The sequence below is a fragment of the Myodes glareolus genome, chromosome 22 (genome assembly GCF_982192425.1).
Source record: "Myodes glareolus chromosome 22, mMyoGla1.1, whole genome shotgun sequence".
NCBI lineage: Eukaryota > Metazoa > Chordata > Mammalia > Rodentia > Cricetidae > Myodes > Myodes glareolus.
In genome coordinates, this window is record NC_142047.1 from 52,573,370 (window position 1) to 52,588,063 (window position 14,694).

At 50.2% G+C, this 14,694-nt stretch overlaps 1 protein-coding gene across 1 annotated transcript; it reads right to left on the minus strand.

The window, feature by feature from the left end:
• Window positions 1–290: 290 nt before the first annotated feature.
• On the minus strand, window positions 291–11,424 carry Dbndd1 (dysbindin domain containing 1). The gene is made up of 4 exons (XM_048437558.3): window positions 11,243–11,424; window positions 5,408–5,557; window positions 4,457–4,597; window positions 291–1,446 (listed from the first exon to the last, which is right to left on the minus strand). The coding sequence occupies exons 1-4, from the start codon at window positions 11,331–11,333 to the stop codon at window positions 1,289–1,291; spliced, it is 540 nt and encodes a 179-aa protein (XP_048293515.2). The 5' UTR covers window positions 11,334–11,424; the 3' UTR covers window positions 291–1,288.
• Window positions 11,425–14,694: the final 3,270 nt, after the last annotated feature.

The window sequence follows — 14,694 nt, forward strand, 5'->3', positions numbered from 1 at the left end:
CAGGTTGGAGTGGAGCCAAGGGTTCACAGATACCTTGAGATTAAAAGGCAGCTGCTGGGCTGTGTCCTTTGGAAACCGGGGTTGGTTTTCATTTCAGGAGACAGGCAGAAATAACCCACATTTATGGGTCAACAGTGCAGAGGCAGAGGGCTCTGAAGTGGGAGCGTCCTCAAGGCTGCTCCCAGCCCCCCAGAGGCAGCCCATGGCATCCCCCCTCCCCAGGAGCATTCACTGCAAATGAAGAGCAAAAGCCTTGTCTTTCTCAGAAGACAGTGAGCAGCAGGGCAGGGTGGCCTAGGGACAAAATGCAAGTAAACCTTTATTTTAAAACCAGTCTTTGATTCGTGGTCAGAGCAGCAGTCAGTGTTGTCTTTGAGCACATGAAAGTAGTGTTGAGAGCATCTGAACTGAGGGTCCAGTGTCTCAGCAGAGCGGGTGGCTGGATTGGCCCTGCCTCCCCTGAACTGCTCCCGAGACAGATCCACAGTGTCAGAGCCTCCCAACTGAGCATTTGACAGGCGATGTGGGTGGTTGAGCTAGGCATGGGATGTGGAGGACAGGCAGAGGAGATGCCCTTATGACAGACACAGGAATGGGGAGACAGTGCTCTGTCCTTCCGAGCAATCGGGGAGTTGTAACTCAGGTTTGGTGTTCTGAAGGAAGGAAGACACGGGGTGACTCCTCAGCCTTTGAGCCGTCGCACCCACAGACACACAGAAGTAAGCCTGGGGTAGACTGCAAACCGTGGCACCGGCCCAGAGCAGAGGAAGGGTGCAAGTCTTAGGGAAGTAACCTGTCCCTGCCACTCGGCTGGACAGTAGAGCCAGCTCATGACTGCCACCAAATCTACTTTGGGCTTATGAGCTCACCGAGTTTGGATATCCACCCCGCTACAGGTTCCTGGGCAGCTCTCATGGGCTTGGATCCCCGTACCTTGAACTTACTTGGAATCTCACAAGACACAAAACGTCTTGTCCTAGAGACAAGTCTTTAGAAGACCGAGGCCACCATTGTCCACTCCATTCCTCCTCTCATCCCAAGGCAGAGATTCCATACGATGTCATCCCTGATTCAGGGTCCAGGAACCAGCTGGACCTAAGGCCACTGGGCTGTGCTTGTGCTGGGGTGCCCAGAGGCCTGTGCCTGGCACCCAGACTTGGACCTGTTGTCGAGTGATGGCTGGAGTCTTGGAGTTGACAGAATGTGTCTTTTGTGTCAGGACTGTCCTGATTTGCCATCATGGTGGTCTGGCCCAGCCCTCCAGCAACTCTGGAACAGATGGAGTGGGCTAATCTTCCTTGGGCCCCTCCACGGTGAGGAACGTGTCCATAACTGTACCTTGTCGTTCTGGGTCACTGGGGGGCTGTTTCTCACGGTTCTGCTCCGCCCTTGTTTTTGTCCAGGAGGGGGAGCGTAGGCAGGCAGCTCGAGATAGTGGGTGCAGACCTGGGAAGAACACAGAAAAAGTCTAGAATTCAGGAAAATGGGGCAGGGGGTGGGCAGGGGCTGAGGCTCTACACTGTGGCTCTGCCAGTCTTGTTGATACTGCTTCTGGGTATACATAGGCTTTCTTGGTATCTGCCACTGTACTGAAGATTTTTAGATAATGGGCAAGGGCTTTTCTGATGTCCCTAGGAGTCACTAAAGTCAATGCTAAGTTTTTTGTTTTTGTTTTATTTTTATTTTATTTTTATTTTTTGTCTCACCATATAGCTTTGGCTGAACTAGTACTTAGTACATAGACTAGGCTGGTCTCAAACTCAGAGATCCACTTGCCTGTTTCCCCAGTGTTGGGATTGAAGCCATGCACCACTCTGCCTGGCTCAAGTTAAGTCTTGAGATCATCTGCCCTGTCCCCTATGTGGCCCTGATAGGACACTGCCCAAGCCTTGACTTCCTAAGTGGCTTAGTATGGCTTGGGGCCCGCAAGCCTGATAATCTGTGCCCCATCGTGAGACTTCAGCTCCTCTCCAGGGTGCAGGCCACATGGGGTAGGAGCACAGTTGGGCTGGACTTGAGCTCCCTACTCTGCATGTCCAGCCACAGCTGTCATGGGGCCTTCCTGGCTCAGCCCACACATGCAGACTCGAAGGGAAGGTAGCGCTAAGAAGGGATGCCACCAGGATCAGGCAGAGCTCCATCCTGCAGGAGAGACGGGACAAGGACACCCATGAGGTGGAGCCAGGGTCCTCCTTCATGTAGCTGTCCTATCTCAGAGTCCACAGCTTCTCATATGTGTGTGTGTGTGTGTGTGTGTGTGTATGTGTGTGTATGCATGTGTGTATGTATGCGTGTATGCATATATGTATATGTGTGTGTATGTATGTATGTATGTGTGTGTGTGCGTGTGTATGTATGAACCACACCAGGAAGCATGTGAGCAGCTGATCCCCTGCAGAGCCTCACTGGGCCTGGAGTTCCTTCAATAAGGAGGGTGACTTTCCAGCACTGGGGGGGAGGGGGCAAAAAAAGGTGGATCTCTGAGTTTCAGGGCAACAGGCTACATGGTGAGACCTTGTCTCAAAAGAAAAGAGGAAAGGATGGTAAGTGCCTCTCACGAGGAGGTGGGAGAATCTGAAGCTGGTGGTGGGTGGGGCTCAGCTCCTTTGCTCTTCCTACCCCACAGCACAAAGTAGACATCTGAAGGTCACATTGATACCTTTTTAAAAAATGTTGAAATGCCAGGTGTGGTGGTAACTTTAATTCCAGTACTTGGGAGATAGAGGCAGTTGGATCTTCAGAGTTTGAGGTTACCTTGGTCTACAAAGAGGTCAACCAGGGGCTACAAAGTGAAACCAACTATGTCTTTTGTTTTTCTTTTCTTTTTTTTTCTTTTTCTTTCTTCCTTCCTTTCTTTCTTTTCTTTTTTCTTTTATTTTCTTCTCTTTTCTTTTCTTTCTTTGTTGTTATTGTTGGTTTTTCGAGACAGGGTTTCTGTAGCTTTGGAGCCTATACCTAGAACAAGCTCTTGTAGACTGGGCCAACCTCAAACTCATAAGAGATCTGCTTGCCTCTGCCTTCCGAGTGCTGGGATTAAAGGCGTGCACCACCACCCCCCTTTTTCTTGTTTTGTTTTTCAAAACAGAGTTTCTCTGTGTAATAAAAGCCCTGACTGTCCTGGTACTCACTTTGTAGACCAGGCTGACCTCAAACTCATAGAGATCCATCTGCCTCTGCCTCCCAAGTGCTGGGATTAAAGGTGTGCACCACCACTACCCAGCTTTGTTTTTTCTAGATGGAGTTTCACTATGTAGTTCTGGCTGAAGACCAGGTGACCCTGAACTCGGAGATCTGCCTGCCTCCACCTCCTGAGTACTGGGATTAAAGATGTGTGCCACCACCACCCAGTGAGACCACGTCTTTAAGAAAAAAAAAAAAACAAAAACAAAAATCAGCACTTTATTTTCAATACCAGGAGGCAGAAGCAGGCAGATCCGAGTTTGAGGCCAACCTAGTCTACATAGTAAATTCTAGCACAGTCAGGGTTACACAGAGAAACCCTATCTAGAAAAATTTAAAAACATTTTTTTTTAATTGGAGACTGATTGAAAGCTTTATCCCCAGTAAGGATTTGTGTCAAGCCCTATGTTCTGACCATAGGGATTGGAATATTGCTGGCATGGGGTTCAGGAGAGGATGGGAATATGGTGAGGCCACAGTCTTACTCACATACCCAGCTCCAGATGATAACACCCCTTCATCTCCAGAGGTTTAGCCAGTCAGGTAATCTGAGGAGAGGCCCAGGTAGGTGAATGTCCCCCTCTCTTTGTGCTTGGTTTAACTTAAAATCCACATGGATTAAGCTATATTGTAGTGATATTTTGTTTGTGTTTTAACAAATAAAGCTTGCCTGAAGATCAAAGTGCAGAGCTAAGCCACTAGAGGCCAGGCAGTGGTGGAACACACCTTTAATCCCAGGACTTGAAGGACAGACAGATCTGTTAGTTCAAGGCCGCCTTGGGCTATACAAAATTGATCCAGTCTAAAAGAGAAACAGCACTCAAACAAAAGTGATCCCAATAGTTGGGATCCTACACCTTTAATCCCAGCACTAGGGAGGTGGAGACAGCAGTGATGGCTGGGTGGAGAGATGGCAGGAAGAGACAGGAGCTCAATGCAGTCAGGACTGGTAGAGGTAAGAACTCTAGGGTGCCTGGCTGCTCTGCTTCTCTGATCCTTCAGCTTTCAGCCCTTGATAGCTGACTCCGAGTTTTTATTATTAATACCAACTAGAATTTGTGCTACATTATATTTGCAAGGAATAATAGCTTTGGCTTCCTGTTCACTGAAGTGAAGAAGTTGATAGGAGGGAAATTCCTTCGTATGTGGGAAATAGCAGTGCAAAATATAAATAAGGGATGAAATGTGAGGACTAAACACATAATTAGGGGGCCCCAGGATTCCCCCAGACCTCCTCCTATACGTTCCCTTTCCCTCAAGCCAGTGTGCAGCTCACCTGCTGGGGATTCAGTGGCAAGGTTCTCGTCGTCAGAATCCGCAAAGACCTCGGCCAGCTCCTGGTCAGACATGTCGGTCAGCTCAGTGAGGTCCAGGAGATCAAAGTGGACCTCCAGAGAGGAGACGCTGCTCAGAGGCTCTAGGGGTTGCAGGAGACAGTTACCCCTCGGTCCCATTTGATCAGGCTACTATCAGTGGTTTCCTCCCACATGGGTGATCTGGCACTTTGGGTTGATGTGGATGTTTTCATATATGTGTGACATGCAGCAGGCCGAAGCTGATGACTGTCTAACTCAGTTGTTTGCTGTCTTTTTTTTTTTTTTTTTTTTTTTGAGATGGGGATTCTCATCTAACCAATTTGGCTATACTGACTGACCAGGAAGTTGTGAGGATTCTCTTTGTTCCTGCCTCCCCAGTTCAGGGATTATAAGCATGTACTACCACGACTTTTTTCTTTTTTTTTAAAGATTCCATTATGTACACAGCGTTCTATCTGCATGTATGCGTGCATGCCAGAAGAGGGCACTATCGATGGTTATGAGCCACCACATGGTTGCTGGGAATTGAACTCACTACCTCTGGAAGAGCAGCTGCGGAGCCATCTCTCCAACTTCCACCCCCCGTTTTGTTTTTATTTTATTTTTACAGGAGTTCTGGGGATCTGGACTCAGGTTCCATTGCACAACAGTCTGTTTACCCATTGGGCCATTCCCTGGACTGGTACTTTCTGTAAAGTCAGTACTAGACAAGACCCAGGCAAACCTCCAGGTCCACTAGCTCTGCACACTCCCGACTGCAGAGCTTTCTCAGCTCCTCCATTTTGCAGTTGAGACAACTGCATGCATAGCTGCCCATCACTGGGTGGTGCTGCCGCCTTTCACACGTAGGCTGCTTTGTCCCCCAACGATTGCGGTTCTTCTGTGCCGCCGGGATGACCAGTGATACTTACGCCTCCTCTCCGTGACCTGCAGGAACCCTGGGGCTGGTATTGGGATGCCAACCTCTTCCCCCTCTGTCACAGGTGTGTGGCAAGTGTCCCCCGTCTCGTGAGCTGGAACACTCAGGGCAGCCTGTGGCACCTTGACTTCTTTAACAATCTCTGCAACCAAGACATAGTGTCACCTCCACACCCAGGGGAACCCCCACATCCCTCCAGGACTGGGATCTGAGGCGGTTGGGGAAGACTATGAGGAGCTGGTACGTCAGGTCCTCTGACATGCTGCTGTGGTCAGGGGTTCCCAGACTGGTTCATGGCCTTAGGATGCAAAGATGATGCTGCTCCCTCTCAGGCCCTGTCCTCCCTGGGTGACTAGGCAAAGGATATCTGAGAGTGGACAGACAAACAGACTGCTCAAAGGGCAGCTCCAGGGAGCTCTTAGTATGGGAATTCCACATCAGGTTTGCCAGTGTAAGGCTCTATTGTCCCTGTACTAGGTTTTGGCTGGCCTAAGGTTTAATGAAGGGTCAACCTGTGAGTCCCTGTCTTTCTGTTGGGAACTTTCTTATAAAAACCTTATGTAGCCGGTTGTGGTGGCACACGCCGGTAGGATTTGCTGAAAGAGGCAGAGGCAGGAGGATCACGAGTACGAGGCCAGCCTGGGCTACACATTTTTTATAATTAAAAATAAAAAAACCTTATGTAATCTTTGGAGTCAATGGAAAAAGAAGTGAAGTAGGAAGTGGTATCCTTTGCTATTGCTATCCCATCATCCTTCACCGTCAGCCCCATTGCAGGTTGGTGAGTACTCTTTTCAAAAAATGAATTGGTTGTCTTTTTTTTGGGGGGGGGAGTAGTTTTGAGACAGGGTTTCTCTGCAGCTTTGGAGCCTGTCCTGGAACTTACTCTTGTAGACTAGGTTGGCTTCGAACTCACAGAGATCCACCTGCCTCTGCCTTCCGAGTGTACAGCCACTCTGGCTGTCTTTCTTTTCTAACAATTTTCTGTTGGAGAACAAGAGACCCTCGGGCATCTGCTCGGGTGGAGACTGCTTCCCAGCCCCACACTGGTCCTCCTGCTTTCCTTTCCAGCGCTTGGAGCCTTAGTGGCCTTCTGAACTCTCCTGTATCGCCATACCCCATCCTGGCAGTTTCCCCCATGGGGCAGCTCAGAGCCCTTAGCAGATACCCTTCATCTCCTTCATCCCTTTCAGCAGCCCTCTTCCCGTTCCTCACACCCTGCAGAGATCCCAATAGCTAGTCAGATGTGTCCCCTTGTGCCTGGCGCCGAATTACCATCTTCCCAGAGAAGAGCGTACCTACCTTCCTTACCTCCCTGCCCTGTTCTCTAGGGCTCTTCCCAGAGACTTCCCTCTCTGGTTTCTAGATCCTTCATGGTGTGTCTAACCCCCACCTGAAGGCTCTCTGTGTACCTGGTGTGGATGAAAGCCCTCGTGTGATCTGTGGATCTATGCTGGGATGCAAAAGTGTCCCATGGATTATTTTTGGCAGCTCTGGGTGATGAACACTGAACACACCGAGAAAAAGCAGCTGCCGCTGTGAGCAAAACTTGAACCGCGGTGGCCACAGCCCAGGCTCCACTGTCGACAGCTGCAGGTCAGACTAGACTGCCTTTCCTGATGAAATGTGTTCGCAGCAGATGCGGGACTGGAGCATCCATGAACACTTCCGTCTTCCTAGTGGATGCAGAGGACCTAGTGGGAGTGTGGATCTCAGATGAAGCCAGGGGCGCCGGAGCAGGGGGATGGTGGAAGGCCACAGTTGTGTTTGGACTGTGGACCTCTGAACTCTCGGTTCTATTGGAGTGTGCTGTAATGTTTTTCCCACTTTCCTCTATTTTGGGGGGCATTGTGCTGAGATGGGGACCCCTTAGCTAAATAGCAAGTATGACCCCTTCTTGCACCCCTCACTAAAGATCCTAGGATCACACAAGTCTTCAGCCCCTGGGGCAAGGCAACAGCGGCCTTACTGCATTGTTTCATATTTTGTTCATGAGAATCAATGAGATGCAGTACCTCTTAGTGTGGGGTCCAGGGGATCAAACCAAGAACGTCATGCACACTAGTCAAGTGTTATCTGTAAAGCCTTTATATCATCCTCTTGCTTTGGCCTTGGTCCTGTCTTTATTCTGAAAAATCCTGGTGCTTTGTCCTAAGCCAAATCCCTGGGAGGAGAATGAGGAAGGTGGAGTTGTCACCATCAGGAACATTCTTGTGGTACATGCCTATAGACCCTGCACTTGGGAGGTGGAGGCAGGGCTCAGTGAGAACGTCTACAAACAAGTAAACTGACCGGTGCTGAGGCTGCTGCAGTGGCTACACTTACAACCCCAGCAGTTGGGAAGTGGCAGCAGGCAGATCTTGAGTTTGAAGTCTGAAGTCAAAATATGCCAGGACAGAGGAAGCCTATGACCCCGATCCATGTGTGTGTGTGTGCGTGTGTGCGTGTGCATGTGTGTGTGTGAGTGAATGACTGACTGACTGACTCTCATCTCTGTCTGTCTGAATGGATGACACCAAGCCCCCACAATGAATGGCTGTGCTAAGAATCATCCAGGTCAGTCTGCACCTTCTTTGCAAGGTACTGTGGTGGGGAAGAAACAGATTCTCTACCCACAAAATCTGTTGTTCTTCCCAGTTAGGAAGCAGCCAGCATACTAGGCAGGCCAGGACAGGGTCAAGTACTGGCAGACGGTCAGGAGTCGATAGCTCAGATCTCCTGGAGTCACCCTGGGCAGGATAGAGGGAAGTGGGTATCTGATGCCCTGGGAAGTACTCCACAGTGATCCTTGGCTCTGGTACCAGGGGGCTGCTGCTGCTACCCTAACCTGTGGGTGGCGCTTGGAGCTGGGGTGCTGAGTTTCCTAAGGGCTTTGCTGTTGCCCTATTTCTAGTACATTTGTGGCTTGGAAGCTAGGCCCAAGTCTTGCTGTGCTCCAAAGGCCTGGCCATGCTCTATGCCACTGAACAAGCGAACAAATGGATTAATGATATGAATAAATAAATGTAAACAAAATGACCACCAGGAGGGAGAAATGGTCACAAAGGTGGGGGCTCCCTGAGCCCCATTGCCCCAGCATCTCACTCCCTGAATCCATACCATCAGTTCAGTATCTTAAGGAAGCTGAGACCCCGCGTCTACAGCCTCTGCTTCTCTACAGACTTTGGGGACCCCTTGCAGATGAGGAAGAGACAGAGACTTGGTCCCCAAAGGCTCAGGTGGGCTTCTCAAGGAGGGAACCTTTTACACTTTCACGCACATGCTTTAACTCCATGGTCTGCACACTTTTAAGAAAGAGATTTAGTAGCTGGGCCTGGCGGAGCAGTTGCTCAAACACTTCTTTAATTCCAGCAACTCGAGGGGCAGGCAGATCTGTGAGCTCCAGGCCATCCAGGCCATGTAATGAGATCTCCCCCCCCACCACCAATTATTTAGTATAAGAATTGTATATTAGGATTGGCATGATGGTGCACACCTTTAATCCCAGCACACAGGGGGTGGCAGGTAGAGCTCTATGAGTTTAAGGTCAGCGGGGTCTACATAGCAAGCACCAGTATAGCCAGTGCTACATTGTCAGACCCTGACTTAATGATACTTTATACAAATTTTACCTTTTGGAGGTAGTTTTGTCAATGGCTATTGATGAAAATGAGTCTAGATTTGATGCAAAATACTGAAGGTAGGTTGATAAGGTATGTATGAGCTAGCTTGGCTGTGGTCCTGGGAGGTGGTATATAGACCTCCACCACAGTGGGTTCTGCTTGTGTGTGTGTGTGTGTGTGTGTGTTTCACACTCTCCAAAACAAAGGGTCACTCAGATATGACAGTTACAGTCACCCACATGAAGTCTTCTGAAGTGCCACCAAGAAGAGCTTGCTAGCCCAGGATGCAGAAAAGAAAACACCGCTAAAGGCCCCGAGAGCACAAGTCCTCTTGGTTTTCTCCTCCCTACAAGCAGGCACAGCATCTGCACAGAATAGGTACCTGATGTATGTTCACTGAATCAGGTGAACTAAATTACTGCCCCGGCCAGTAATTTAGACATCAGAAACAACTCATTCCATCTGTGAATGGAATCTGTGTTTAAGCTTTTGGGCAAGCACTTCCTTTCTCCAGAGAAGGAAAGAAAAATCTCTGTCCTATACAAGGGGCTGTCTGTACTGACAGCCATGCTTATGGAGATGCAGGGGGCACAGGCAGGTTGCCAACACTGCATAGCTCAAAAACAGCCCTAAGTTTTGCAGCAAGTCCTTGCTCTCCAAACCATCTACCTTCTGGTACCCACAGAGCTGGTGTTGGGAGACTTTAGATAGCAAGAGGTCAAGACCATGATGGGTTTTCAGGTAAACCCACTGAAACAGTTTACCTGAGCTAATGGGAGTTCACCAACTCCAGCCGGACAGGGGCAGAACCAGTATAGGTCCAAACTAGTCTCTCTGAATGAGGGTGACAGTTGTATACCTGGGGCAGACTGCGGGGGCCACTGGCAGCGGCACCAGGATTTGTCCCTACTGCTTGTACTGGCGTTTTGGGAACCTATTCTCTTTGAATGGATGCCTTGCTTGGCCTGGATACAGTGGGGAGGGCCTTGAACCTTCCCGAAGCAATGTGCCTTGCCCTCTCTGAGTAGTGGATGGGGGTGGTGTGGTGGGGGATAAGGAAGGTGGGGAGGGAGTGGAAACTGGGATTAGTATGTAAAATGAAAAAAGATAGTTTGTTTTCTTTTAAAAAAATTAAAAAAAAAAAGGAAATCTGATCTCCCATAAAGACAACAAAAAGCACAACCAGTCCCACGGGCTGAACGATGTCTGATGCTTAGGAGGATAAGGGTTCTCAAACAGGACATTACTCCCCGCCTGCAGACCCAGGAGACAACTTGGGGACAGCTCCCAGGGGGCAGCCCTTTGGGCTTCAAGAAGTCATCCTGTGACTGGGATGTCAGCAGAATTACAAGCTGGCCAAATCCTCAGGCCCCTGGTGGCTCCTTGGGATGGGATCTTCAGGAAATCCTAGAGGTGTTGGGCATGGCTAGGCAAGTGAAGGATTGTTTAGCTTCCATCCAACTTCCCACAGCGATTGATCCCTGAAAAGCTTTCTGGAAAGCCGGGAGGGGGGGTGATTTTTAAGAGTCCCCCCCCCCCCATTGTTAGCCCGCTGCCTGTGGGCAAACTCCAAGGAGAGCAGACTCAGGGTAGGACCTTAACCCTCTGTTGGGTCCCTAACTGCTGGGAGAGGCTGAGGAGGGAACATACCATTCACACCTTCCCTTCCAAATATGTGGCAGCTGGGCAGCACGGACACCGCTGCCCTGCAGCACCAGGAGCTCGGGTGCATGCGCCATGACCTCACCAAAACCCCAGCTCAGCCCGGAGCCCCAGACCCCCTTCCGCCTCTTGTCATTCCTCCCGGTTTCGCCGCTGGGGCGAACAAAGCCTACGCGTGAACAAGCGGGTAGCATCGTCTCCAAGGATCGCCTCTCCAGACCCCGAACTCCGGTCTTGGCACGCCCCTCCCCCACTCCCAGCCTCGGCTGGTAGGGGGCTCAGGGTGAAACCCCTCGCCACCGCCTAGGAGGGCAGTTAGCAAAGCTTTCTGAACCCGGAGCTCGAAGAGCAGGGGAAGAGACGCAGTCTGTGCTTCCCGAGCCGGGTCCTCACACATTTCCAAGACGCTGGCCCGGCCCCCTCTTCCGCCCCCCAGCTCTGAGTCGGACGGGCGGGCTCAGGAGGCACCCTCCGGTCTCCAGGCCCCGGGAGCAGCGGGCCAGTAGGCAGAGGGAGGGGCTGCGGTTTGTTGCCGGGCTTCGGGGGACCTGGATCCTACTCACCTCCCGGACCAGCGTTCTCCGGAGACTCCATGCGGCCAATGGGGTCCGCGAGGGGTGTGGGCAGCGGCGATGCGAGCCGGCCCGGGTGCATCAACTGCTCTGGCGACTACTGGGTCCGAGCTTCGGGAGCAGCGCATCGGGGCAGCAGCCAAGGGGCCGCGGCGGCGGGGAGGAGGCCGCGGGGCGGGGCGCGCAGCTGCTTCGGGCGCCGGTCCCCTCCCCATCTCTAGCAGCCAGCAGCACAGGTGCGGCCCCGCCCTGTTCCTCGGGCGCCCCCTGCCGACCTGGACAACAACAACCCCCATCCCCACACCCCTACCCCTCCAGCAGGGACGTAGCCCTTTGCGGACCAAGGGCTACAGCTTGCCACCGCAGTCCAGGACTCCTGCGCACTGACAAGCTGCGCGGACTTCGGTCCATCCATCCATAGGTATTTGTGGGGCGCCAACTACGTGAGGCGTCTGGCGGAGCTAGGATAGGAGGTCGCACCAAAAGGCTCAAAGCAGCACCAGACCCCTCATCTTATAAACCTGGACTTGTGGATCTAATTAATGCTATATGAATCCATACTGAGAGTTCAAGGCCGGGGGTGGAGCTCGGGGGTTGGTGACCTGGATAAAGAAGGCCTTGGACATATTGAGAGCCCACAACTGGAGTCCCATCTCTAAACGCTAGTCCTGCCCGCTCCCGGCCTACTTGCACTGCACAGTGTACTGAATAGTTTTGTGTCAACTTAACACAAGACGAAGTCATCTGAAAGGTGGGGACCTTAATTAAGAAAAATTAAGAAAATGCCTTCACAATGGCCAGCTGTAGGGCATCTTCTTAATTATGATGTGGGAGGGACCAGCCCATTGTGGGTAGTGCTATCCCTGGGTTGGTGGTCCTGGGTTCTGTAAGAAAATAGTCTGTGCAAGTCATGAGGAGCAACCCAAGTATCTCCATGGCATCTGCATCAGCTGCTGCCTCCAGGTTCCTGCCCTGACTTCCTTTGATGATGAATAATTCTGTGGAAGCACAAGCCAAATAAACCCTTTCCTCCCCAAGTTGTTTTGGTCATGGGGTTTCATCGCAGCAATACTAACCCTAAAACACACAGTGTCTCCTTACTCCGCCCAGAGATCTGAAGATGCTGACCTCAGAGACAGGTTGCATATTCAGGGATAGAAGTCAGAAAGCCCAACTTAAAATCCTTTAAATATGTGTGTGTGTGTGTGTGTGTGTGTGTGTGTATTAATAAAACAAAACAAAGCAAACTATCAGGGAGGATGGGTTAGTTATCCTGAGAGGAGAGTGAGCTAATGGGTAAATTGGTCCTGCCTTGAGCAGAATGGATGGCTGGAAGGGCTGAGGCCAAACAACTTCATTCATTCGGTAGGATCCGAGTGAAAGCTATGGTTTCCTGCCCAGATCTAGTGGATCCTAGGTAGTCTGTGGCCTTTGAGCCTGAAGGCCAATTCCAGAAAGTTAATAGTTCTGCTTTTCTTTAGTTTTACAGAACAAGGAAACACCTACCTGCCGGTAAAGGCCCTCTGAAGCCCCCCCAGGAGTAGCTGAGTAAATGGTCATTCTTGGTCATTAGTTCTCTGACTGGGGCAAAGCTAGGGTATAGGGTTAGCGCGAGAGACCATTGACCACCTTGGTGATCACTGACGATAATGTCTGGGCATAGGACACTCCTAGTCAGCTGGGGCAGCAATGTCGTGTTTTCAAAAATGTCATGGGGCTACACACTTGTAATCCCAACACTTCACAGGTGGAGGCAGGAGGAACAGGCGTTCAGGATCATCCTTCGTTACACAGCAGCTCAGAGGTCAGAGGTCAGCCTTGGCTGCACGGGACCCTGCCTCAACAAACAAACCCAAAGCACTGATGTGATCCTCCCGGAACCATTCCCATCAAGACATTTCAGTGTTATCAGAGCCTGAGACTGCGTTGGCCAGTGGAGAACGGTAGATGTGATACCATGTGACATCCAAGGCTAGGTCATTAAAAGAAAAGTTCAGCCTCCTTGGAAGGCTCCTGTAAAAACCAGGTCACCATGTGGTAAGAAAACCAGGCTACCCAGACTTCACCTGTATGTTCTGACTGGCAATCTCTTTGAGATCCTGGCCAGCAGCTGGCCTGACGATGCTCAGGTGGTTCCAAACCCTGCTTTTGAGTTTTCCAGGAAGAGAGTGATAAGGGGGTGGGGTAGGCTGCCCCACTAAGTCATAGCCAAGTTTCAGATTCATGAGCAAAACCGATTAGTTACTGTATTGTCTCTGTGCTCTAGGGTTCCGTGTTACACAGCAAGTATGTTTATATATGATTTATTTTTGATTTTATGTGCACTGGTGTCTTGCCTGCATGTTTGTCTCTGTGGGAGGGTGTCATATCTTGGAGTTGCAGACAGTTGTGAGCTGCCACATGGGTGCTGGGAACTGAACTGGGGTCCTCTGGAAGAGCAGTCAGTGCTCTTGACCGCTGAGTCATCTCTCCAGCTCACAGTCAGTATCTGTTAACAGAAATTTTTCTTGAGCGGTGCTCTCTGTTTGAAAGATAGGAACAGGCTCTTGTCGAAGATTTCCATGCTCGTTACTGACAGGTGGTATGATTTTGAGCCAGCGTCTGTTTTATCTTTGCATTTCCATGAAGGACCTTCTCAAAACACACACTAGGGAGAATGGCATCGTATGTCCCCAACCCAACAAGTAACCAGGTTATAAGTGGCCTTCTCCGTGTTCAGCCACCTTCCTCTACACTGAATTGTTCTGAACAAATTTCTATACACATCTCATCATTCATTTTTGAATATTTCTACATTTACTTCTAAGATAAAGACCAGTCTTGTCAAACCAGTATCTATGCCTTCAGTGTTTTGACGCAGTGGGCTATGGTAGCTTAGTTAGTCAACCAAGTGGTTTTGAGAGGAGCCAAACCTTAGAGGATTGGTTAGGTGATTTGTGGGTATCAACGTTTGCTCTAGGATTTTGCAGGAAACTGATGTCATGTGTCTGACCTTCTGAACTGCACTGCTTGGTGTTGATTAAAACTTTATGGCTGGGCAGTGGTGGTTTAATCCCAGCACTCGGGAGGCAGAGGCAGACGGATCTCTGTGAGTTCGAGGTCAGCCTGGTCTACAGAGCTAGCTCCAGGACAGCAAGGGCTGTTACACAGAGAAACCCTGCCTTGAAAAACAAAAACAAAAGAAAAATCACAACAAATAAATAACAGAATGATCTTAAGCTGTTAGGTGTGAAGAAAAGGCTCTTTTCTGAATATCATGACCTAATATCATGAGCCGCCCTTATCTGGGTGGGTCTTGTTGGATCCTAGGGAATCTCCAGTCTATGCTCCCGAAGCTGCTCATCGTTGTAATCCCACACTGAAAAGTCTAACTGTTCTGTCTATTTCTGGCAAACAGAAACCCCATCTATGCTATCTGAACAAGTTTTTTGTTTTTTGGGTTT

What these genes read in the sequence shown, in the direction of transcription:
- Dbndd1 (XM_048437558.3), bottom strand. Translation starts at nt 11,333, where the DNA reads ATGCACCCGGGCCGGCTCGCATCGCCGCTGCCCACACCCCTCGCGGAC. An exon ending in GGAGAACGCTGGTCCGGGAG is followed by an intron (nt 5,558 to 11,242) that starts GTGAGTAGGATC and finishes TCTTGGTTGCAG; the next exon opens with AGATTGTTAAAGAAGTCAAG. An exon ending in TGCCACTGAATCCCCAGCAG is followed by an intron (nt 1,447 to 4,456) that starts GTGAGCTGCACA and finishes TGTTCTTCCCAG; the next exon opens with GTCTGCACCCACTATCTCGA.